Source organism: Hyperolius riggenbachi, chromosome 3 (assembly GCF_040937935.1).
Source record: "Hyperolius riggenbachi isolate aHypRig1 chromosome 3, aHypRig1.pri, whole genome shotgun sequence".
Taxonomy (NCBI): domain Eukaryota; kingdom Metazoa; phylum Chordata; class Amphibia; order Anura; family Hyperoliidae; genus Hyperolius; species Hyperolius riggenbachi.
In genome coordinates, this window is record NC_090648.1 from 282,144,603 (window position 1) to 282,170,859 (window position 26,257).

Below are 26,257 nucleotides of genomic sequence, written 5' to 3' on the forward strand. Positions count from 1 at the left end.
ATTACGGCGATCGGCTGTCATAGGCTTCTGCCTATGAGAGCCGATCTCTCTCTTGTCCCCCAGGGGGACAGCACTGTACATGGAAATAGCTGTCTAACAGTCTCCCGAGCGGCAACAGCCGCTCGGAGACTGAAGGCGTGGCGGAGCTCCGCCCCCCAAGCAGGAGATGCGCGCGCAGCCTGTGCGAGATCTCCTGCATTAGCTGGCGGCCCTGGGGCTGCGGCCGAGGCCACGCCCAGCGGCGTGACGCGGGCGGGAAGAGGTTAAATTTTAAGATTTTTGCGACAGTTCCTCTTTAATTAAGTATACCCATTCTGCAGGGAGTAGGTCTATAGTCAATATTTCCCCACTGCCCCAACAGATAAGCTACACCATTTGAAATTCTAGGGACAAACAGATATTTGACCAAAGTTCCAAAAACATTTTTCACTTCCCTGTGAAACTTATCAGCATTGCAGCAGCAGCATGATTCTCCTTTGATCACAAATTGCAACCGGTAAGACTTATAGAGGACCTAAAGCAACTTATATTTTCACTAAACATTGTAAACAATTTAATCCACGATCACTTTGGTAGTTTTTGACCAAAACCTTGCCAAAGAAGTCTGGAGCTTTGTGGCCACCCCCACCATGTTGCCATGACAGCCCCGAGCTCGATGACTTTCTATCAGGCTGCAGTTGCCAAGCTGGTGGCAGGTCATGGTAACCCAGATGGGGGTGATCATAGAGCTCTGGTCTTTTTCAGTGAGGCGTGGGCAAAACTGCCACATTAGTTTTGCCGACAGTGTGTGTGTGTGTTTAGAATTATGTTCACCAAACAGGTGAGTTGTTCACCCCTTCAAACCGAACCTATGTAAGGGCAAAATGAGGATTTCATTAACTATAATGTAGATTTCACCCTTGGTTGTCTTGAACAAACATAGCAAAGGGTATTTTCTTCAGAATAGCTAAAATAGGTGGGCACACTGCATCCACTATATGGACTTGAGGCTACTAATAGCGAGTGCAAGGCCCCAGTGCCTGCTATTTAGCGGACACCCAGCTTTTTGAGGGGTGGCCACAGGGTTAAGGGTAGATGCTTGGTGGTGGGTGGAGGGGGGGGGGGGGTTAAGGTTAGTTGGCCACCGGAGTTGAGGGTTTCTGTGTTAGAGTAGGGAAAGGTTAATTCATAGTGAACTATTGACAATATTTCACTATATGAATTAAGTAGTAGAATACCGATATTCTACTACCGCTATTTCCTGCACTTTTAAACCGATTTTCTTTTGAATGTACACCTTTTCGTTGCAACAAACTGGTTGTGACTGTAAGTAGATGAAAGTGTTCTCCTCTTGGAAAGCATCTTGAATGAGCTTGATAATATAAAACATCCATGCAAAGGCATCTCCCAGCATTGCTGTACTCTGATCAAGGGGCTTCGGATTTTTACACAAATTACATTGTTTTGAGACAAAGGCAAATAGGATAATGGGCAATACACAGTAGAGAAACAGCAGTTTTGAGTGTTAACACTGACAAGGCATAATGAGGGACTTACCTTAAATAAAACAGACAAAGCTTTGACTTTTCCATTTTCCTTTATTGCATCATCCAGACTGCTAAACTGCTGATCATTAAAGCAGAAGATTTGCATCTGAAACCATAGTTGAGACCATAATTGAGACATGCCATGTAAACAGCATTTATACAGTAAATCCAACACAAAATAGTTGATTTTCTACTTCCTAACTTGCATGTAGACTTTAAAGCAGTAGTAAAATAATTTGACTTTTTGGCAGCAGGGAGCCAATTTACCCCCGAATTTCGCTTAGAATCCTGTGGGTCCTTGTTAACTTATAATACTTCTCAAGCTGCATCAATAGGGACTTTCATACACTGGGCTGGTGTTACCAGGAGCCTCTCTACGGGCACATTAGGATGGAGTCTATTATGTATATTATTGTACATTGCAACACAAACCATGAACTATCATTGAAGTACAGTATATACAGTATTAGCAATTTTAATGAATCCAGCCTCCCACTCCGCACCACCCACACTCTTCTATGTAGATGAAAGGCAATCACGACTTCTATTTATTTGTGAAATATTGCAATAAGAATATTCATAAAGCAATTGGAAAGTGACTAGTCATGTTTCAGTACAAATCTTTGTATTTGGTATAGATCACATCATCATTATCCATCAGGCTGCCTGTCTGTGAAAACTGGTATTGAGTGGTTGTACCTCATCATTGCTGGCACAACTCTGTGTTAGCGGTAAATGCTCTCTGTATTGTGCCATATACTGTATACTGACAACTGCACATTGAACACAGTTAAGCATCATTAGGTAGTTTAGAAACTGTAGATAGAGTAATATGGAAGCTATCCTCTTATTAAATGCCAGTTGTTATGCAGATCTTTGGGTTTCAGTAGTCTGAGTCTGACGCCTAGAGTAAATATACAGCCAGTGAGGTTTGACCCCTGTTCGGGGTCAGTGACTCAGAATACTAAGGCCATATACAGACTCTCAATAACTGCTACCTGACATGATTGTTGGCGACTATTCTGGGTGACTGATCAAAATTGAGTGTGGTACAGACACACCGCTTGGTTATCTACTGTGCAGCTTGTTCTGCCCTATGGAGATGGCAGAAGGGAAGACTTGTGAAGGAACACTTGAGGACTTATTGGGGAACCCTACTGTGGGGACAACAGCCTAATAATAGCAGACCGCTGTTCATAATCTGACCCGGGGTATAACTAATGCCATTGTCCCAACTGTCAAGAGACACCAGAGCTGACACTACATCTTGGACGATCATCTGTATGGATCAGCATGACAATTCAGTGATGTGGAACTTATTCAGAAGATGTCAGTAAGTAAAGATGGCAGCTTCTATACCCTTTTCACTACATTTTTTACAATAAGATACTACAAATAATTACAGCAGATTGAAGTATCTGCAGCAGATATTGTAAATGATGAAGGCTAGATTGCTAGCTTTCAGAGACAGGAGAAAAGTGCAGATGTTTGGCAGTGTTTGCACAAACAGGAAGATTGCATATTGATGTTTCGAGACAATGGGACTATCTGAATTCACAAGAACAGCTTTAGCATATATATGCACAATCAAGTATTATATGTTATGGAATCAGAACTGCAACTAATTCAACTGTTATGCTAATGCTTTGCCTTCATTGGATATTGAATCACTGGCCTTAAAGAGACACTGAAGCGAAAAAAAATATATGATATAATGAATTGGTTGTGTACTATGAATAATTACTAGAAGATTAGCAGCAAAGAAAATATTCTCATACTTTTATTTTCAGGTATATAGTGTTTTTTCTAACATTGCATCATTCTCTAATATGTGCAGATTACACAACACTAAGCTTTCAAAATGAGTCTTTCAGAGCAGTCTGTGAAGTAATGACCTCTCCTCTAGCAGAGAAAAAGTAAACAGTTCACTTACAGTTGAGATAATTAAAGTCAGATAACAGCCCTCTCCACGACTAACTTAGTCGTAGAGATTAATGGCTTTTTTGCATAGAGATAACAACTGGAGTTTCTTAGCTCTTCCTGTACTGGAAACAATTAGACTGATGTATCTGATCTTAATGTTTTATTTCTTAGCTGTACTACACATACAAAGCATAATATCATAATTTTTTTTTCGCTTCAGTGTCTCTTTAAACAAGTATGTGGTTAAGGTGTTCTGGCTCTGAACAGACTCTGCTGGCTACATGGATGCCAAAACATTATAGCATGCAGGTAAACCCCTGTCTTAAAGTGGTCTGAAAGTCAGCATTTCTACTTTGTTCTAAAAAAAATTCCTCACAGCTTGAAAGCTACTATCCCAGATTTTTTTTTTTTTTTAGCAGAACATCACTGAAATGGTTAAACAAAGCACTTTGTCCTGCTATTCAGCTTCAAATCCGCATCGAAACGGTAGATAACAGTATCTTTGTTTGCATTCCAATGTTGATACATGTGTGTAAACACAGTGTAACAAGTGAAAAGGAGCTCTCTGTGAGGGCTGGTTCACATTGGGGCGATTCTTTAGCGCTTTGCTGATCGCCAGCGATCAGCAAAGCGCTGCTACAATGTATCCCTATAGATACAGTCACACAGCAGCGGTTGCGATTTTGATCAATCTCAAATGCGCTGCATGCAGCGTTTTGGGGGCGATTGCTCTGTGGTTCCCGCAGGGGCGTAACTAAGAGCCCCCGGGCCCCCCTCCCCTCCGCCCCCCCCCCCCCCCCCTAGGGCTTGCTCGTGGCTGTTTTGGGGGGCTGGAGGGGTCGCACCATGAGGGGAAATGGCCACACTCGGCGGGGAGGGGGGGGAAGGTCCCCCCCCTCCCTCACCTCGGGCTTTCCCCTCTGTGCTCCCCTCCAGCTTCTAGCTATAGAAATGCAGCGAGCGGAGCGGCGGGCAGCGGCTGGCAAACATACCTTCCGTGCGTCCGGACGCTTCTCGCTCTAGTGACTGACGCGACTTCCTGTTTTATAAAGGAAGTCGCGTCAGTCACTAGAGCAAGAAGTGTCCGCGCTGGAACGCACGGAAGGTATGTTTGCCTGCCGCTGCCCGCCGCTCCGCTCGCTGCATTTCTATAGCAAGAAGCTGGAGGGAAGCACAGAGGGGAAAGCCCGAGGTGAGGGAGGGGGGGAGACCTTCCCCACTCCCCGCCGAGTGTGGCCATAGCTTTCCCCTCATGGTGCGACCCCTCCAGCCCCCCAAATCGGCCACGAGCGGGCCCTAGGGGGTGGCCCGGGCCCCCCCGCGGGCGCATGGGCTGCATCCCCTATTGTTACGCGCATGGGTTCCCGTGAGATTTAAGTTAAAATCGTGATCGTGAGCCGAACACGATCATGGGCTAGCGGCGCTCCGAGCGCCGAGTGTGAACTAGACCTGAAGCTCTCTGTGCTTCAAGCACACAAACAGCTCAGAACAGCTAATTAGAAGATGTTAATACATAATAAAAAGCAGTTTGAATAAAATGCAATGGCAGGTTTCAGGGCAAGATAAACTACACTTTGAAAACTTGTAATTTGTAAACAGACAATATTACTTATGCACAAAAGCAAATATGATAACTGTATGAGTAATAAAAAGTAGGAAAACACATTTTTGTTGAAAGTTATGTCGGAGTTTCAGACCACTTTAAATATGATATGAAGGTTGAAGTCTCCATAGTCCGCTTAGTTCAGATTGCATTTCAATGTTTCAAATATGGATGATCAGGAAATGGCAATTTTGCAGAAATTCTGATTACCAAAACTGCTGATTACCGATTCTGTGAAATCTGATTACCGATTTCTGAGTAAAATCTTTTTTTTGTAATTTTTGTTGATAAAGTTAATTATAATACTTTTAAGTATTGGATCAATCAGATAATGCAGAATTTCCCTGCGCTAATCAGAATACCACGGACTTTTAGGCCAATCACAAGACTCAGAAATACTCGGTAGTATCAAAGTCTTGTGCTTGGTCTAAAATTACCACGGAAATTCGATTTTCGAGGAAAATTTCTGCATCCTCTGATTGGTTCAAAACTTCTGAGTGCTTTGACTGAGCTAAAATTACAGAGCTGCGGTAATGCGGGTTTCCGTCTCATTAGTCGTTTCCGATCATTGCACACCTTTACAGCCACACACTCAATCAAGCACATGGACCCGAGATTTCCCAGCATGTCTATGTCTGATCGGTAAAATTGTTTATTGAGCATGTTCTTGGCGGCTCCTATTTGATAAGTATAGAATAAGATGGTCGATCGGTGGTCAAGTCGAGAAATGTATGGCCACTTTTGATGTTGAGGGATGGTTATATTTAGTGTAGAAATAGCACATTTCCAAATACACAGATGAAATAGAGTATAAAGTATAAAGCTAGCTTGTTCCTCATGAGGGGATCTGCAGTCACCTTTCAGTTGATTGGTCAACTTCCGTACTGGTAACTACTGGACAGTAAGGTCAATGAAACCAATGTATACATGTGCATAATAGCTCTCCCATCTGACCTATGGTGACCAGCAAGTTCCATCAGATTTCCATCTACTGTATATAAATTGGTTGTTTGTAAACACACATATGCCACATTATGTGAAGGACCACTCAAACAACCAAGAAACAAATCAGTTAAAAGCATCTACTGTATTACATTTTCTAGCCACAAAAAGTAAAACATTTTTCTGTAAAGCACTGAAAGGAAACCATAAATGCGAGACATTACCTCCAAGGGGAATTTCTGTCCATCCAAACTGTGCTCTGACCCTTCTGATGAAGCATTGTTGCATTTTCCCCAGTGAAATGTTATCCTGCTGGCTTTGTATGCTGTATCTAAGGCACCACCACTGAGATAATAGTTGCCTGTCAAGTTTATTTCCACTAAAAAAAATAAAAAAAAAATGGCACAATAAACATTGAATATGCAATATCGTAAGTAAAAGAAAACAAAACTCTCAGCAAACTTACAAATAACACAGCTTTTAACACGCCTTAATTTGAAAGGATAATCTTCGTTTTGTAAAAGTCAAATAAAAATAAACTGAAAAACTATTTTATCTATCCTCCTACTCGTAAACATGACTTCTTTAGTTATCCCACAGTTTTATGATATGTTTAAAAATTAAGTATTTATTGTTTTGTCTCTGCTCAATAACACTGTTTCTGTGTCCCAGAGAGCTAAATCAATGAACTATTGACCCTTTTATTTATTCCCTCCAATCAGAAGCTGTTCTCTGTGAGGAAAGAGTTTTATGGCTGTAATTACTTATCAGGAAGGATTATACTATAGTCTGACTAAAGGTACGTACACACCTCTAATATTTCTGGACGACTTGACGTTCAAACTGGTCATTTGAACGACAGTTGGACGTGTGTACATTCGATAGTTAGACTGATAGCAGCAGTATTGACTGATCTGCTCGGCGGATCCATGGACTAACTGTCGTTCAAAGACAGTTAGGTCCATACATGTGTACAAATGACTTGTTGTTTGAAAGTCTATTACTTTGGCACTAATAGACTTTCAAACAACAAGTTGTTTGATCAGTCTTTTGAACTGGTCCATTGTTCTATCCAGTCCACTGACCAATCAAACGACATTTATATTAGCTGTAATTAGCATTTCAAATGTTTTGTCATCTGTTTGTACAAGGACTCTGAACAGTGTTGCCAACCCATCCCTTTAATTACTGACACATCTAAGTTATACAGGTTCCGGGGCTGTTTGTACATAATCGGTGCCTTAACTGCATCTACCTAGCCACAAAACCTGTGTAATTCATATGTGTCAGTAATTAAAGGGATAAGTTTGGCAACACTGACTCTGAACGACTTTTTGTTTTAACGGTTTGAACGACAATCGGGCATAAAATCAGACGTGTGTACGCACCTTAAGTCCTGATTGAGAAGCTGTCACTTACATAATTGAATGTTAACTCTTTCAGGCAGAAAAAGTAGAAAAGAAATACAGCCTAGTTGTTTGTATGCTTACCCTGGTACATACACATGTCTAGTCATGTTACATGTCAGGTTCCCATTAAAGAAGGGATGCTAAATGCTAAATATGTCAAAATACTAATAAAGTCAAGCTGGCATAGTTGTATAGTGGAAGCTAAGACAAAATGTGTTTGCTTACTTGTTTTTTTTACTTTGTCTAGCATAGGTTATTAATAATAAATTAGACAATGGAAATCTGCCAGAAGCCTGACACTGGAAATGTATTTCTGTAACCCCGACTGCTGTTTATAGATATTTACTGTATGCCATCCGCATTACTTCTATATCTGTCATGTTATTTATCCATCACACCTACTTGGTGTTTCAGCACAACATTAAGTTGATTAGTGTGAGAGGAGGGTTAATGTTGGGGTGCAATTCAGAATGAAAGTTAGTATTCAGGTTTGTTTGCTAATGTAGGAGAAAGTTTTGGTCAGTACCGACATGCTGTAGCTCTGCACAGTGGTGTAGGTATCGCCATAGCAGCCTTGTGGAGACCCAGGGAGCAGAGCAGCAGCAGCATTATAGACAGGTTACTCACCTCTCTCAACTCCACCAATGATCTATCTTTTCCAGGCATACATGTCTCTATGATTAGAGCACCCTCTTTACTGAGTTGGCCACCTATATGGGGTCATCACTGGCTACCTATACTGCTGGGGAGGCTCGGGCTACCTAGAATTGGTGTGTGTATGGGGGAAGGCACACAAAGGTGCCTTATAACTTTTTTTTGAGGGGGTTCCACACAAAACTTTGCTATGGGGCCCCATGATCTCTAGCTACGCCCCTGGCATTGCATCACAACTACTGGTATTTGTTTATGACATTCTTTTGTAGCACAACAAATAAGTCATGTCACTAACTGTTCATCAAAGAAGCTCACTATCTAATTCCTACCAGTGTCATAGTGCGATCTCCCTATTCTAAGGCCAATTTTAGGGGAACCAGTTAACTTTGCAGTATGGTTTGGGGATGTGGAGCCCAGAGGGAACTCAAAGAGAGGAAAAATGTACACGCTCCATGCAGATTGAGTCCTGGATGAGGCTTGAACCTGGGACCCCAGCACTAAAATGTGTGCATGCTATCCACTAAGCCACCATGCTGCTAAAGCTACAGGCCAGAACCTACTGCACCAAGATGACAGAATCAAATGAAATGGATCCTAAGCAGAAACAGAACAGACCGAACAGGACACTGATCAATAACAGATATCAGATTACAGAAATTTAAGGGATACCGGCACACAGTTATGAAATCACGAGTATGTGGGGTGAAGGGTTGCAAAGAGCAGGGAGAGGCATAGGGAAGCTGTCAGTATAGCTGACACATTGCAGTAATAGCAGCTCTACTGTATAGTATATACACTATACAGACTGATCTTTAGGTAGAAGCACATGTGCAAAATAGACAGACGTAGCATTTTTAAAAATATTCCAAAATATATAGATAACTGCATATTAACCAGCCATTGGATAGCTGGAAGGTGTAATGGTTAAGGGCTCTGCCTCTGACACAGGTGACCTGGGTTTGAATCTCGGCTCTGCCTGTTCAGTAGGAGACCTTAGGCAAGTCTCCCTAACACTGCTACTGCCTATAGAGTGCGTCCTAGTGGCAGCAGCTCTGGCACTTTGAGTCCGCCAGGAGAAAAGTGTGATATAAATGTTATTTGTCTTGTCAACCAGGAGTCAGTCCTCAGACGAATGTGGAACAAGCACATAGTCTTTGAACGTAACTACATTATATCTGTTGTAGTTAACATTGTATTGAATAGAAAAATGTATATTCCAAAAATTAAAAAAATAGGTTCCGAAAAAGCATTCTAGCACACCTGATGCAAGGCAAAGCTACCTAAGGCAAGCACAGAGGAATGTTCATGCTGGATCCACATCCCTCTCTGTATTGTCCGTTCCACTCCTCACTCCCCCATCGCCATAATCTCTCCTTGAAGGACATGACTTTTGGCTTAAGTCAATTTTTTCAGACAGGAAGAGGCAGGCTTGCTGCGATGTCCCCCCATCAACCTCCCAGTTCCTTCTCTTCCCTACCCCATTCATTCCAGTAAGAAGAGGGAATGGGAGGGTGATAAAGGGGAAACATCACAAGCCTGCATCTTCCTATCTGAAAAGTGGACTTTAGCTAAAAGTTATATTTTTAAAGGGCCCTGAGGAACAAGAAGAAGAAAGGACAATTCACAGAGGTAAGTGGATCCAGCAGGAACATACCTCTGTGCTTAACTTACATAGCATTACCTCAGGTCAGGTATACATCAGGTCAGAATACTGGTTACCAACCTGTGGCATTCATAACTCACGGGGCATTTGTTCAGGGGGCACTTAAGCTTCCTTTTGTAATGAGCTTACCTTTCACCGGCCGGTCCCGCGGTATCTCTGGCGGCGAGACTTCCACTCCAGCATCTTCTGAGGATATCCCGGCATCCCTCAGACATCTTCTGAAGGCATCCCCGGCATCCCTCCGGCGGTGCATCGGGGCTCTCGCATGCGTAGTTCCTCCTGTTGGCCGCGCGTAGGGCAGAGCAGATTTTACAAGTTGAGGAGGAGTGTCTGACAGGAGGGGCTGTCATCCTGGAGGCTTGGTCTGCTCTGCATCCTGGGTATATTAGGCCAAGTGAGTCAGTTGCTCACTGTTCTTGATACTAATCAGTTCGCTGGTTCTTGGCCTAGTCAGTGAGTTTCAAGAGCTACATTCATATATTGTGTAGACGCACAATATATATGTACTCTAGCTAGTCAGTCTTGTTATTTTGTAATTATATTATATATATTCGTAATATTTTGAAGTAACATCTTATTGTATATTTATCTGTGTACCGACCTCTTGCCCGCCTCTTGACCTTGCTCTTGTCTCGTTCCTCTGTTCCTCAGCCATCTGATACACGTGTTCAACTCGGCCTGTCCCTGACTTCGTTATTTGCCTGATCCTTACAATAGGACTGACATCTGACTTATGTGTATGACCCTGCCTGTTTATTGACTACAATATTGCCTTGCTACTCTGTACCTTGATACCTCTGACTTTGTGTATGACTATGGCCTGATCCTGACTATGCTTTACGTACTACTGTTTGTGCATACACTTGTACGTTACCTCATCACGTATCAGCGTGATACCTTTAGTCCATTTAATGCAACAATATAAAAGTTTAAGGAAATTATACATTTATAAATAAATATGGGAAGATGGGAAATTATGAATGGTGTGTCTCTGTTTGTGTGTTTGCAGGTGTGTGTTTGCAGGTGTGTGTGTGTGTGTGTGTGTGTGTGTTTGCAGGTGTGCGTGTGTGTGTGTGTGTGTTTGCAGGTGTGTGTGTTTGCAGGTGTGTGTGTGTGTGTGTGTGTGTGTGTGTGTGTGTGTGTGTGTGTGTGTGTGTGTTTGCAGGTGTGTGTGTGTGTGTTTGCAGGTGTGTGTGTGTGTGTGTGTGCGTGTGTGTGTGTGTGTGTGTGCGTGTGTGTTTGCAGGTGTGTGTGGTGTGTGAACAAAAAAATACATAACTGCCATCTGTCCTGGTAATAATCAGTATTATGATTTCAATTCTCTTTCCACAACATTATTAATGATAAATATGTCCGGTATCAGCAAGTATCAAACACAGCGCATTGCACTCTTGTCTTGCATCGCTAAAGTCAGATTTTAAATCTTAAGTTTTGGGGATTTTAGGTTCTTGTGTTGGCATGGGTTTCCTCTGGGTTCTCTAGTATCTACTTACACTCCAAAAATCCACTGATAAGATCATTGGCTTCCTCCAAAATTGTCCATCAGACTGTGCTAGGGATATCAGACTATGGCCATTAGTTAGATTAGACTAGGAGCTCTGCTGAGGGATGGTTCCTGACATGACTATGCAACATTGTGGTAGATGTGTGCGGTAAGACAACATAATAATATAGTTTTCAAAATAGAATTCCAGGAAGGTCATAGCCTTTCCCAGCAGACACAGACTTACTCTCTCTATTGTGAAGATACTCTCTATATTCTAAGTTATTTGAATAGTACATTGTGTCTGCAAGGGGACTAAACACCTATGGTAACTTGTAGAATTGTCATTCATCAATAAGCTTTCAAAAAAATACAAAGTTAACATGTCAGACAGGAAAAATGTATAAATTCCACCCTGACGTGATAATGAAGGACAATATGGAAATCTCTGGCACAAAACCTTTTGAATTGGCTTTAGACCATCACAATACGAGTTAAGTATCAAAAATAGCAAAAATAAGCTGTACAAATCCTTTTCTGTTGCTGAAATAACAATTCTCTATATTCACATTTACAAACCAGTCATTTCCTTGGCTGGGTAAAAAGTATAATGTTTCTTCCCACGGGAAGATTTTAACGTAAGCCAGTGTGTTACAGCTAATTCCTCTCTCATTATTACTAGAGTTGTTAGAAAACATCTATGGTCAATTCACTGGAAGTTTGGCTTAAAGAACAAGCGACACCCATGTTAACCTATAATTAAAAAACACATATATAAATAGATAAATACTACTTCTACTTACATAACAGATGTATTGTGCTATCAATGTAATGATTCCTGTGAATTTTATAAAGGAAAAGCAGAAAATCCTATTCTAGGCAGTGGCCATCTTGCCAAGCTAATGCTGACATCATATCCTCCCTGACTCTTGTTTTCCCCCCTCCCTTCTCTTGCTCATTGTGTATTCATTAGCTGCCCTCCTCCCAGAGTCTTCAGACACTCCCACTGTGGTGTATACTAACAATTGTACCGTCTTTTTTTATTTACACATCCAATCACTGAGTCGCCTCAGCCTTGCTTGTAAACACAAGTAATCAGAGGGTGTTTCTGATAAGCAGCTAGGCAGGGAAATAAATGGAAGAGGAGGAATATATTATAGATAAAAGGAACTCCCAGCATTCAACTCTTTGGCACTGTTTGGCACTAGGGCCAGTGCTCCTAAAGTATGTGATAACTACAAACCATAACAGCAGAAAAAGTTTTGCAAGTTTTGAATGTAGGATTAGCATCTTCATCACTTAATACGCTCAGACAAGTTGCTGTTGAAACTTGATTTTTATGGTGACAATACCACTTTAACAGACTGAAAATCAGATGTAAAAACAAACACATTTGTGTGGGCTGTTTAGCAGACTGGAAGCCTGCCACACTCCTGTATGGGAACTACCATCGGGTAGGGTTTCCAGTCAAGCCTCCATTCTACCAGAATGGTGCTTTTAGTGCTTATGAAGCTTACCTAACCTGTGCTGCTGCTGCACATTCACCTCACCACAATGCTGATGGCCATACATTTTGTTAATACATCATAACACGCCGGCCGCTTTAAGTGACAGTAAAGTCAGTAGTGTTGGGGAGGTTATTGAGGAGCCAAGTAGAAAGTGATGTGGTGCACTTGTCACTGCCCTTCGTCCTAATGGATCCCAACCTTTTGCATTGTGCAATAGATGGTCCTGGGCCGAGAAAGCTGATTGGGGACGCTTCTGCTGAAAATCCTGCATGTGTACAGTGGTCCTTGATCCCCATCAATGCATAGGGAAGTTATCCAGCTGGCAGGTTTGTTATCCTACTCACCCGTGTCAGCACTCTGCCCTCACCATTGCAACAGAACTGTGTCTAAAGCATTGTGCCCTGAAGTATAGATCGAGGGAACAAGTCCCAATCCCAATGGGTATCAGAATGTAGAGAGCCATTTGTGTGCTAAAACTAAGATAAACAGAGATAAACACATTCTATCTATTTCCCTCTCCCGCCTCTGTCACACTGCTTTCCGCCTGTAAACCTCCCCCTTGCCAGCCTTTGTGCAAAATCATTGCCTGGATTTCTCCCCGATTTCTCATTATTAATAAAACTGAATAGTGGACTACTGGTAGTCCATTATTCACACAACGTTCATACATTTTCTTGCAACTGTATCAAAGAACTTCCTGCAAATTCCCTTAATCATGTGAAACATGATTCAAAGAAAAACTTGCATCTGTAAGAAGAGTGGACATCCCCAGTTAGTGAACAGCTCTCACTCCTCAGCACAGATTTCATCACCCAACTCCACCCTTCTCCTACTTAGATATTAATTATTTCTATTTAGCAGTCTCATCACTCTGCTCAGTTACTCCTGGCTCAGTGCGTAATAAAACTTTTAATACTTCTCATCACACTCTCCAATGTCTTTTCGAAAAACATTGAGGTGCATGATGAGAGGTATTTTAGATAATCCACGTGTACCTCTCATCACCGTGTTCTTACTGCAATAAGGAATCATTTTTCACTGCTCTTCTGTTTCTGCTTTCTACAAATAGGAAGGGTAAATGCGTTATTATACACAGACCAGGAATGAACTCGACCAGAACTGATGCTAAGACACTGCAGAGCTAAGCTGTAAGTGGCACTGGCCACAAAGAATTGATCTCTCAGCAACAGGAGGAGGTGGATTGGGATAGGTTATCTGTTCTGTGTTCACAGCGAAAGACAAGCTGCTGTTCCCTCCTAGGTCCTTCCTGACTACCTAATGTAGATAAAAACAAGGAACACCAAGAGCCCCAATAGTGTAATATGTACTGGTAAATGGTTACTAGATAGAGTACATATTAATACTCACAAACCAGGGTTACCATTAGGCAACCACTGTAAAGGCAGGTGGGGAGATTTTCCTGACCCCAGGTGCCAAAAGGATAAAAGGAAGCTAAATGAGCTTAAAAAAAAACAAATTCTTGGTAAATACCTACCTCCTCCAAGTAGACACACAATGACTGTAGTAAAGACAGTCAATATATTTTATTTATGAACTCCAAATATGCAACGCGTTTCGCAGGTTTGATCCCGCTTCATCAGGCAATAACAACGGAGCAATAGCATATGTGGTGTCTGGCTCTTCTACTGACCACATATGCTATTGCTCCGTTGTTTCTGCCTGATGACGCGGGATCAAACCTGCGAAACGCGTTGCATATTTGGAGTTCATAAATAAAATAAATTGACTGTCTTTGCTACAGTCGTTGTGTGTCTACTTGGAGGAGATAAGTCCACCACTACCTCCTCTATTTACCAAGAATTTGTTTTTTAAGCTCATTTAGCTTCCTTTTATCCTCTTGGAGCCTCTGTTCTCCTGCATAATACCTAATGTAGATGGTGGGGTGAGAAAGGACAAAAGTTTGGAAGAGGATCAAAAGCAACATAACACCACTGCATAAAATGTTGGCGCTATATAAATCCAATAAATAATAATAATTATTATCAGGGTCATTTCAAAGGACTCTACAACAGCTTTTGCAGCTGTAGAAGTAAAGTCAGAATGTAGTGGAATGGTTTAATTGATCCACAACCCTGACTTTTTACCAGGAGCTGAGAGTGGGATCTTTAGATGATGGCTAAGGCGCAAGCTCACTCTTTTGCTATTATTAGCCATAGTCAATTTTGCTAAAGGTTTGATATGCCACAGCGGGAACTTTACAAATATTCCACTATATCTAGACATTGAAATCTTTAAAGGACCCCTTGGCTTATACTTCTTTCGAAACATGGGGCAGAAATATGGTTTCCATTCTCTATCAATATACCCTTTTCCCCACTGAGATGGAAGCAAAATCAGGTTTCATCTTGGGTTAGGAGGTGGATGTTGGAGTAATGCTCCCTATTTAAAGATTGGCACATTGTTGTTCTACCTTTACAACGGGAAGTATGTACTACTCTATGTTGGAAACTTCCTTTCACCTGTTGCATCGCTTCTATATCACTCTATTGAAAATGCACCAAATAAACTCAAACAATTCCGCTTTATGCTTCAGAGGGTGCAACCAAATTGGAAACATTTGGCACATTTGGTGGGCCTGTGCGAAAGCTCGTAAGTTTTGGCTAGCAACAAATGTCCAACCAATGGCAATTATGCCTAGCAATTTCCTTTTGATCCAAAAATTCATTTATTTATTGGGAATTGGTTAAGGAAAGTTTCTAACCATGTTCACAAATTTGTCCAAACAGTAGCTGCTACTGTATATCTAGATGTCATTCATACTAATAATAATCCGAACATTTTTATACCGCTTTTCTCCTGCTGGACTCAGAGCACTCAAAAGCTGCAGCCACTGGGACGTGCTCAAGAGGCCACCCTGCAGTGTTAGGAAGTCTTGCCTTGATTTCCTTACTGAATAGGTACTGATCTAGCCAGGATTTGAACCCTGGTCTCCCATATCAAAGGCTAAAGCCAATGGTCTCCTATTTCAAAGGCTAAGCTAAAGCCAATGATAATAGACAACTATCACAATATTTGGTCACAGTGGACAGTCAAACTAGAAAACCTAGGCTTAAGGTTTTTACTGTAATTTTCCTAATGGGAAACTTAAAGTGAACCTAAAGTGAACAAAAAAAATGAGATTAACTCACCTGGGGCTTCCCTCAGCCCCCTGCAGACAATCGGTGCCCTCGCAGCCCCGCTCAGATGCTTCTGCACCCGCCGGCGAACACTTCCGGTTTGGCCGTCACCGGCCAACAGGCATGGGAACGCGAGTGATTCTTCGCGTTCCCAGCCTGTATATCGCCCCCTATGCTGCTATTGCGGCCAGGAGGTCGCAATAGCAGCATAGGCCCCCGATATAAAGGCTGAGAACGCGAAGAATCACTCGCGTTCCCATGCCTGTTGGCCGGTGACGGCCAAACCGGAAGTGTTCGCCGGCGGGTGCAGAAGCATTTGAGCGGGGCTGCGAGGGCACCGATTGTCTGCAGGGGGCTGAGGGAAGCCCCAGGTGAGTTAATCTCATTTTTTTTTGTTCACTTTAGGTTCACTTTAAGCTGCTGTTGCTATTTTATATAATAAGACTTTGAAGACCAAGATTGTCGGTTTTGTTGTATATTCAGTTCCCTCAGTTCCTGCATTTAAATGACTACCATATGTATTGCATTTTATTGTGTGTTTAAAACTTATGAAAACTTTTTGAAACTGAATTGGTCATTCAGTTGGTTAGTGCATGGAAAATACAAGTTGTGTAAATGAGTTGTTGTGGTGTCTGTCATGTCATGGTGTTGGCAGTGTACTTTGCTGGATGTGTGTACATACCTTAACAAGAATGGGTGTGCAGGTTTACCACTGTTTATGGGGTGTAAATCATTTTCAGCACTAGGTAGTTAATTAATGTTAGACTAAATGCCCAAAAGTTACTCCCAAAAATAGTTATACAAGATTAAAAAAATATAATAATCATGCTCCTACTAAATTATTGCTTGAACGAACAGCTTTGATGGAAATTAATAAGCTCTCCCTATAATTTTATGCAAGTCATTTTCTTTAATTAGAACTGCTCCTATAAAACCCCTCTCATCACCCAGCAGGCTCAGCATCATCAGAACAAAGGTAAAAGTGCAATTAGCTTGCCATCATGTAACTGTTAGATAATTCTGGGTTACCCAGCTTGCAAATGTTTCAAATTCCCACAGGCAAAACAGAGCTGTGCATGTAAAATGTGAGCCTGTAACAGCAGACTCTCTTCAAATTGCACTGATATAATAACTGTAATCTTCATAATGCAGTAAAACATTCAAGAGAGAGGTGAGCTTACCTGTTTTTCCTGTATTGCGAATTAAAGTATGATTAGACACTTGCTCCCAGCCTGGAAATGTTAGTTTCTTAAGGTTCATGTTCAGCTTTGTAAGGTCCTCATCGATGTTGATGGGAGATTGTTTGGCACCATTGCACGCTGGATATTTTTTCATCCAATTTGTTTGGTTAAAGCTTTCTGTAAAATACATTAACATTGTTCATTAACTACAACAATTAATTCATAAGTCCTTATGGGCCATATGTAATTAACTTTTTCTCCTAAGTTTTCTCCTTGGAGATAATTTTTCATCTTCTCTTTAAAATAACTTTTCAGTACTTTGCAACTGAAAAAGTACCAAAAAGTAGGTGAAAAAAAGTACTATCAAAATTATTTTGAGTGTTTTCTTGCTTGCAGGTGGTTTCAAATGCATTGTATTGACACAGCGTTAAACTATAACCTAGGAGAAACGTCAGGAGAAAAAGTGAATTGCATATGGGCCCATATGTCTACAGAGTAAGACATACTCAGGTATGCTAAACAGTACAGAGACTTAGGCCCCATACACACATCAGACCATAGTCTTTTGAAAATGAAAGATCACAGACCAATCTTACCACCCTTCATGTAGTATGAGAGCCATACTCTACACAGTCTTTTCTATGGAGCTGAACTCCACATCAGAAAAAAATCTATGCAAGATGCTGCACACAAAGATGCTGTACAGACACAAAAGATCAGTATCTGCAAAAGATCCGTTCCTGCAAATTGCAATGATAGTCTATGATATCTGCAGATCCTCATACACACCTTGTTTAACTGACATTCATCTGCAGATCAGATCCACCAGGATGGATTTTCAGATCTGCAGATGATTGCTTGATCTGCAGATGAATGTCAGTTAAATCATGTGTGCAGGGCCGGGCCGAGGCAGAGGCTGGAGAGGCTCCAGCCTCAGGGCGCAGTGTAGGAGGGGGCGCACAATTCATTCAGCTGTCATTCCCAATTGTGTTTGAAGCAGAAAGAAATAAGAAAAGGGGATATATGACAGTGACTGCAAGCCAAATAACTAGAGATTAAGGTGTTGGGGAGGTTGGGGGCCCTGGGGCACCTATAAGTCTAATAGCAATCAGTGTGTGACGGCTGGGGTGGGAGGGATGGAGGGGCGCACTTTGCTGTCTCAGCCTTGGGTGCTGAAGGACCTTGTCCCACCTCTGCATGTGTGTATGATGATCTGCAGATCTCATAGACTATCATTGCGATTTGCAGGAATGGATTTTTGGCAGGAACAGATCTTTTGCAGATACTGATCTTTTGTGTCTGTACAGCATCTGTGTGTGCAGCATCTTGCAAAGATTTCTGTCTGATGGGGAGTTCAGCTCCATAGAAAAGACTGGGTAGAGTATGGCTCTCATACTACATGAAGGGTGGTAAGATTGGTCTGTGATCTTTCATTTTCCAAAGACTATAGTCTGATGTGTGTATGAGCCTTTAGAGTACAGCCAGTCCACTCACAGCTACAGCTGAACCACGGTTCCTTTGTATTGTGGTTTTCCAAATACTGCAGGTGACTGGAAAACCACAAATGATTTACCTGTACAACCAGTGTTCAAATGCAGCACATATACAGTACAACCTCAATGCTTATGTATACTGCAGTTGGTTCAAATACCTATCTTTGTGCAACCGTTTTAGGTTAGATTCCCATTAGTGATACCAAGTTATACTCTCAATAGAGTTTGTAAATTCTTTTTAGGTTCCCCTAGATGCACAGATTTCCACTCATGATACAAATAGTAGTGCGCAAAGCTCTCATATTGTCTCCTGGAAATAGATCTGGAACAAAGTATTGCTTAATTTATTGGGACTAATTTATTAAGTTAGGTAAAAAAAAAAATAAAAAAAAAATGAACTGAGGGCTGCCATATTTAATTCCTTTTGAACCAGGTGTCTGGCTGTCCTGCTGATTTTTTTTCTTCAGTGTCTGATTCACACACCTGAAACAAGCATGTGGCTAACTAGTTCGACTTCAGTTAGAAATATCTGTTCTGAATATTCAAAGTCTATGGCTAAAAGTAGTGGAAAGCAGAGGATCAGCAGGACAGCCAAGCCACTGGTATTGTTTAAAAGGAAATAAATATGGCAGCCTCTATAGTCCTCTCACTTCAGTTGTCCATTAAGCAATTACAACTTTACTGAATGCTCTGTGCAGCTATTTCAGGTTTCTGTGGTCCTTTCCTGTTAGGGCCCGTTTCCACTAGGAGCGGTGCGATGCGGCGACATAGCTGCATCGCACCACAGGTGTCCTGAAACACATGCACGGCAATGTAAGAGTTTCCACTGCGTGCATGTTGTGCGGAGCGGTGCGGAGCGATCCGAGAATCTGCAGCATGCTGCAGATTCTCGCATGGCCACATCCGCCCGCAGCCGCGTCCCATCTCCTCAATTGACTTCCGCATCGGGAGATCGGCGGCGGAAGTGATGCAATGCGGCTAGGTAGCCGCATTCGCATCACTAAGAAGTGGAAACGGGCCCTTATCCTTCTATGAAATCCATTATTAGTACAATTCCCACATGTTGCTTCACCTCCTGTTTTCCTGATTGTATATTCTCCCTGTATTCATGTGGGCTTTCTCTAGGCCTTCACACACTGGTAAATGCATTTGCTCACTCCATTATCAGTTCCTATGCCCCATTCTCCACCACAGTGGGGTAATCCAATATCATAGTCAAACAAGCCAAGGTAGTAGAAAAAGGAAAAAACCAAAGAGGAACGCTCCGTAGTGCATTAACCTTATTTAATCTTGAATACGCAAATGATTAAAAACACTTACTAGAAGACAATAAAACTTGAGAAAATCATGGGTTAGAAAACCCCAACTCAGACAACCATGGGTGGCAACCTGTTCCTCCTCTGTGGCCTGCAGTGGATGGGTGTCCCAGATGGTGGTGGACAATAGGCGCCTCCCCTCTAGTAATCGTGTGCAGTGACTCCACAAAGCATTTCGGCGTATCCACGCCTTTGTCAAGTACACTTGACAAAGGCGTGGATACGCCAAAACGCGTCGTGGAGTCACTGCACACGATTATCCTCTCAGCCAGGACTGAGGAGCCGCTATTGGTTGCAGTTTATACCCTTCCACACTTTGGTTGATTAGCGCAAGATTGCACATCATTTTCCTGTTGAAACAAGCCAAGGTCACACTCAAACAATCACTACCAGATATACAAGGATAGGGCAGAAGAGTGGTTAAAACTAGCGAAGGTCTGTCCAGACAGCAATCACAGGGATAGTCAGGCAGCAGGCTAAGGTAAATAACAGAAGGCAATAGAATCATACCCAGTAGTTAGCTCCAGACATTAATGCTATCACGGGCTACTAGCAAACCTGAAAGCAAGGCATTTGTACTGGTGTGAGCTAATGAGGAGGAGCCACCGACTCTGCTGTCCAATGGAATGCACTTCCACCATAAGTGACTGGCTCTGGCAATAGGGCCAATTGCTTCCCAGTTACTAGTGATGAAGCCGGAGAGCATACACCACATGTCTCACATGCCTCCCTAACCTGGCAACACTGGAGGAAGCCTTTCTGTGAATCCCTGAGACACCACCGCCACTCTGCAAGGAGCCCGTTCCTTTGCGCTGGCTTCTGGAAGTAACTAACTCGGCACAATATGAGGAGGATATTATTATTATTATTATTTATTTATAAAGCGCCAACATATTCCATGACGCTGTACAATGTAAGACAACAAACAAGGGATACATAATGATACAGACAATGATATACATCAAATATGAACACTGATACAAAATACAGCACTGCTGATTACAATTTGATTTAGCATGATGACTAAAATGTCTAAATGTCTAACAGTGTGCAAGCAATTAAATTAATTACATTCCATGACACAAAAGGGTGAGAGCCCTGCCCTTGCGAGCTTACAATCTAAGGCTGTGAGAGCTGACAGGCTCTGAGAGCTGTGGAAGATATCAGTGATGTGTAAATACTTAATAATAATCCCCTCAAGACTTAACAAAAAAACCCTCAAGACAATGTGGCGGCAGGGAACAGATAGATCATCAACTGTGGTGTCTATGATTAAAACAGTACTGTAGTAAAATTATAACAGATTTGAAACTTCTCCTGGGACAAACTGAAACATAGTGGGCGCTGGCAGAAGCTGTGTGACTGCATTCTCAGGCATGTACCCGCAATCATTTTTTTTTAAAGTAAACTTTGGCTAAGTTGTACTTATCTAACAAAAAAAAGACTCTTGGGGAGCTGTCAACCATTAATTTGTTTACGTTTCATCAACCTTCAGTATGAGGTGATATGGCCAAGTGAGGATGGAAAGCCATAGTTACTTGCAAATATTAGTTAATTAAAAGAAGTGCATGTTTTTGGACCTCTTCTGTGATCTCTAGTGGATGTCTTCCTAGGTCATTGGAGATCCTATAGTAAATCAGATCCAATTTCTTCAGTATTCTTCCTGCCTGTACCACTAACATACAAACAAATGAAATACACCATAAATGAATGCCTCGATTTTGGAGGCATATAAAAGGTGAGGTTTTGTAACACGCGCTCAAGTTTCTGTTGTGACTCAAGAGCCTTACAAAGAATTCAGTTTTCTTTTGATGTACTTTCCTTCATCCTTTGTTGTCAATGCATCAGGTTTCAGCTAGTGTTTACACTTTTCACAGTATTATTACATTTGTCAGGCTACAAAAACTTGGCACAGATACTGAAAAGTTCATGTTTGTGCCTGTCGGTATAATGCAGTCCTTAATTAAGAACATCACACATTTCATACAACTAACTGTTCCTCGGCAGGGTTCACAGTGTCAGGTTCCTACTAGTGATGATTATTTAACTAAACTTCAACACGGTGAATCAGAACTTTCTTGGGGACTAATCAGATTCATAACTTATTCATTTACTAGCAGCTTCACTAGACAATTTGATGAAGCCTGATTAGGAATCATGTAGTCGGTTGGGTCAAAATCAGTATGCCTTCATGCCTATGTTCCCTGTGTCATCTTCCAAGCCATGAGCTACAGCAGCTCTTAGTGGTAGCAGCACCAATGAGTTATTTTCAGCTGCTCCTTCACTCTGGACATGTGTGTGCATATACTGTTCTAACAGCCCCATACGCTAAGTACTTTTCTGGACTCTAGGCAAGCAATTGGTTTATTACATAAAGAGATATTTCAGCAACAACCAATTGTGGCTTTCCATTTCAGCACATTGTACGAACCAAATACAACAAAACTTGAGGCACAATTAACTATGTATGCTAAATTTACTCAGTTCTCCTTGGGCAGATTGCTCCTAGTTCATTTAGTATTTGTATTATTATTATGTATATGGTGCCATGATCTACTGTAGCACTGCACACTGTGAAAAATATATAATGATGGGTAACAACACATTATCAGTTCTTATCTATACATTAGAATCCTCATACAATACAGAATCTCTGTGTAAGTATAAGAAAGATCAAGGAAACCATACATTTCAGAATATTATCAATTATATTATATGAATATTATTCGAATGACGGCTCACCCCGCTGCCACACAAATTCGGGGGGGGGGGGGGGGGTATTGTTAAATAATATTACCCCTCTGAGTCATCGCAACTCAGAGGGAGAAGTAATTCTGGGTCCGGGATCCCCAAATTATCTGCACACGGGGCACAGACTATAGCATTACTGCTATAGCCGCGCCAAGCTTCGGCGCTGCATGGTGCCAAGTGGGCGCCAAAAAGCTCTGCTTCGTGGTATAGTGTATCTTTAAACAGCAATGACAAAAAAGCACATTGTTCCCCTCAACCCACCTGTTGGAAGCAGATCTTTCATGTGCAGTGCCGTAGTACTTCCTACCTTCTCTATAGAAACAGTACATGCTGCTTTGCTGCAGCGAAGTGACCTGCCTGTATAAATGTTTGCCAAGAACTGTTGCCCTAGTGATCAGGGTCAATAGCTGTGGATGACATTTATTGTGCATGTCTACGTACATTTAGACGTAGGAGGGATGGTTGGTGAAAGCGGACCTTTGGTGTTGAAAAGAACATATCTGGCCCTGCCAGCAGGGGCACCTCTAGCCTTCTTGTCACTCCAGGCAAGAAATCCTGTGGCGCCCCCCCCCCCCCCATAAAAAAAACAAACAAAAATCATATAGATTATAGAACACTTCACACATGATATAAGCCATCAGAGAAGGATAACTATGAAACGGGGCCCTAGGCAAGATAACACTTTGCCCTCCATTGATGGTCACCTGGCTTATTTAGTTAGATTTGGTGGGGGCTAGCAACCACCAGGCCCCTAAACTCTCTCTAGAGTGACCCTAGGCAGCTGCCTAAGTTTGCCTTGTGGATGATCAGCATTTTATAAAACACAGCACATGCTGCCAGTATGCACCTCAAATACAGCATCCACACTACAAGTTCCAATGGCAGTCACATTGCAAGATTGGATATGTTAATGCAAATATGCAAATATGTTACCACCTGTTAGGGTAGGACTGTAGTGGGTATATCATGACATTGAAGGGCTGATATGGTAAGGTGGTTTAAGGCCCAGTGCACACCGAGTGGTTTTAGAAGCGATCCACCAACCGCATCTGTCTGTGAAAACGCTTGGCTAATGTATTTCAATGGGATGGTGCACACCAGCGGATTGAGGTTTTTAGCAAATCGCAAACGTGCCTCCTGCTGCACATTTGCGGTTTGCAGAAGCGATTCTGCCTCAATATAAAGTATAGGAAAAATGCAAACCGCTCTGAAAAACGCTAGATCAGAGCGGGTTTCCAGGCGTTTTTGTTACAGAAGCTGTTCAGTAACAGCTTTTACTGTAACAGTATTTGTAATCTGCTTCACAAAAACGCTCAGCATGTTTAGAAAATGTCTCTAAACATGCCTAGAATCGCTCTGAAATCTGCTCCAAAAACCGCTAGCGTTTTGAGGATCTGCTAGCGGTTTTGGTGTGCACTGGGCCTAATAGTTTGATTCATAATCCATTCTGGAGATAAGCACAGTGTGTTTGCAGTGTAAGTGATACAAGAGAAGAGAAGTAGAATGGAGGGAGGAAGGGTAGTAGAGGGTCAGAATTGATGACATGGATGAGCAGATATCTATAAGTAGAATAGAGGCTCAGTGGGTAGCACTACTGCATTTTAGTGCTGAGTCCTAGCCTTGAACATTGGCCAGGGCAAAATCTGCATGGAGTTTCTGTCTTCAGACACTTCAGACATTTCCTGCATCCTAAAAAAACATACTAATAAGTCAACTAGTTTACCCCAAAACAATCCTATTTTGAAAATATAAGACTATAACTGCGGTAGGGGTTAGATTGTAATCTCCTCTGAGGACAGTCAGTGACATGATTACGTACTCTATAAAGTGCTGCAGGAGATGTCAGTGCTATATAAATACATAATAATAACATGGTAGGACATTAAACTATAACTACCTATAACTACAGTAGGGTCAGATTGTGAGCTCCTCTGAGGGCAATCAGTGACATGACTATGTACTCTGTAAAGTGCTGCAGAATATGTCAGTGCTATATGAATACATAATAATAATATGGTAGGACATTAGACTATGGCTATGATTGGATTAGATTGTGAGCTCCTCTGGGGACAGTCAGTGACATGACTATGTACTCTGTAAAGTACTGCAGAAGATGTCAGTGCTATATAAATACATGATAATAATATGGTCGGACATTACAGTTTGACTATGGTAGGGATTACATTGTAAGCTCCAGTGATCAGTCAGTGACATGACTATGTACTCTGTAAAGTGCTGAAGATGTCAGTGCTACATAAATACACAATAATAGTTCCAAATGCTACTGGCTCCCCTGAAGAGTGCTCAGACTAGTGTACATAGTTGTGCACATTGTTCCCCAAGTAGCAGTTGTTTGGTCAGAGAGACAGTGGGAGAGGGAGCATGAGCAGAGGGTGAGGGCGAGCAAAGTTAAGCTCCACACTCACCACAGTGACTGCAACAACACAGGAAGATGAATCCAGCGAGGTGTCCCCTAATGACAAGCGTCCAGCGATTCATCTTCCTGCCAGCGGGTATGCGAGATGTCACGTGACATTACAGAATGGGCGGGAACGAGAAGTCAAGCGACCGCAGTACTTTACGGGGTGTCGTCAAGGATCTTAAAGATCCAGTCCTCAGTGACGGTCACTTTTCACCACACAATGCTAAGCGATGTCACGACATCATGTAAATGACTACTTTTCGCTCAAAAAAAAAAATTGATGGACATCGGGAAAATCGTTGGAAAAATCGTGAGGTGGTACATAGCATTAGAGAGAGGGCAAACAGACAGCATTAATGGAAATACATTATTATGCCAGCTTCAATTATAAGTAGTGATGGATGTAATTACACACATTGCTTACATGTCCATTATCATTGTTTGAGCTTTAGATGCTGCCCTCCTATTCACTCTTTTACAATGAAAGACAAAACCTGCAACCCCCACTGTTTCCATTACACACTTCAAACACTGTCCTAGTGAATTCAGGGAGAAGTGCAGGCTGTGTGTCCCAGAGGGGAGAGAGGATCAGATGATCCTACCACTCCATAGCTAGTCATGGCGATCATCCTGACATCTAGACATGCCAGACATTCTAGCAGAGCACAGGGCTATCTGCAAAGTTTACTGTTTGTTTGTCTTGCTCGCTCTGCAGACTAACATTTGGGGGTAGGGCGCTGTCGCTGTCACCTCTGTGGAGGGGCAGAGAACAGCTATAAACCAGACACCTTCTTCTTAGGGAGTATCTATAAATCTAAACTTTGAATGATTCTTTATCAGTGACTTAGCAGAAGGCTATTTGTGAAAAGAGCAGAGTAACCAAGCAGCTCAGAGTGACCCAAGCTACTAGGAATGTATAGGGGGATAAAAGGAACCAAAATGCCCTCCTACTAAAAAAGCAAAGCATGGTGTAATTTGCCTTTTTAAAACAGAAGGAAATCTATTTCTCTCCAGTCCCTTACAACGGTCTTTCAGGACAGGAATTTTTATTTCCCCTTGGACTGACAGTAATTTAGTGCGCCTTTCCCCATCAACGCTGCTCCAAGCCGCTGCCTGGGTGGTCTGTAGGTTAAGGCGCCCCTGCCTGCCAGAAAGTAAACTAAATTTCCCCCAACGAGATGCAGGCAATAGAAAATTTGCCAACGTTCTAAAGATTCCCCATAAGTAAATAAAAAAAGTGTGCATT

General features: G+C 42.0%; 1 protein-coding gene across 5 annotated transcripts in view; it reads right to left on the minus strand.

Moving 5' to 3' along the window:
* PTPRZ1 (protein tyrosine phosphatase receptor type Z1) overlaps positions 1 to 26,257 on the minus strand; it is a 269,913-nt gene that overhangs the window by 139,940 nt on the left and 103,716 nt on the right. For all 5 annotated transcript variants that reach the window (XM_068276398.1, XM_068276399.1, XM_068276401.1 and 2 more), the window contains exons 3-5: positions 17,030 to 17,206; positions 6,219 to 6,373; positions 1,537 to 1,632 (exon numbers count right to left, since the gene is read on the minus strand). In XM_068276398.1, coding sequence (XP_068132499.1) covers positions 1,537 to 1,632; positions 6,219 to 6,373; positions 17,030 to 17,206 — 428 coding nt within the window. The remainder of the gene's footprint in view (positions 1 to 1,536; positions 1,633 to 6,218; positions 6,374 to 17,029; positions 17,207 to 26,257) is intronic.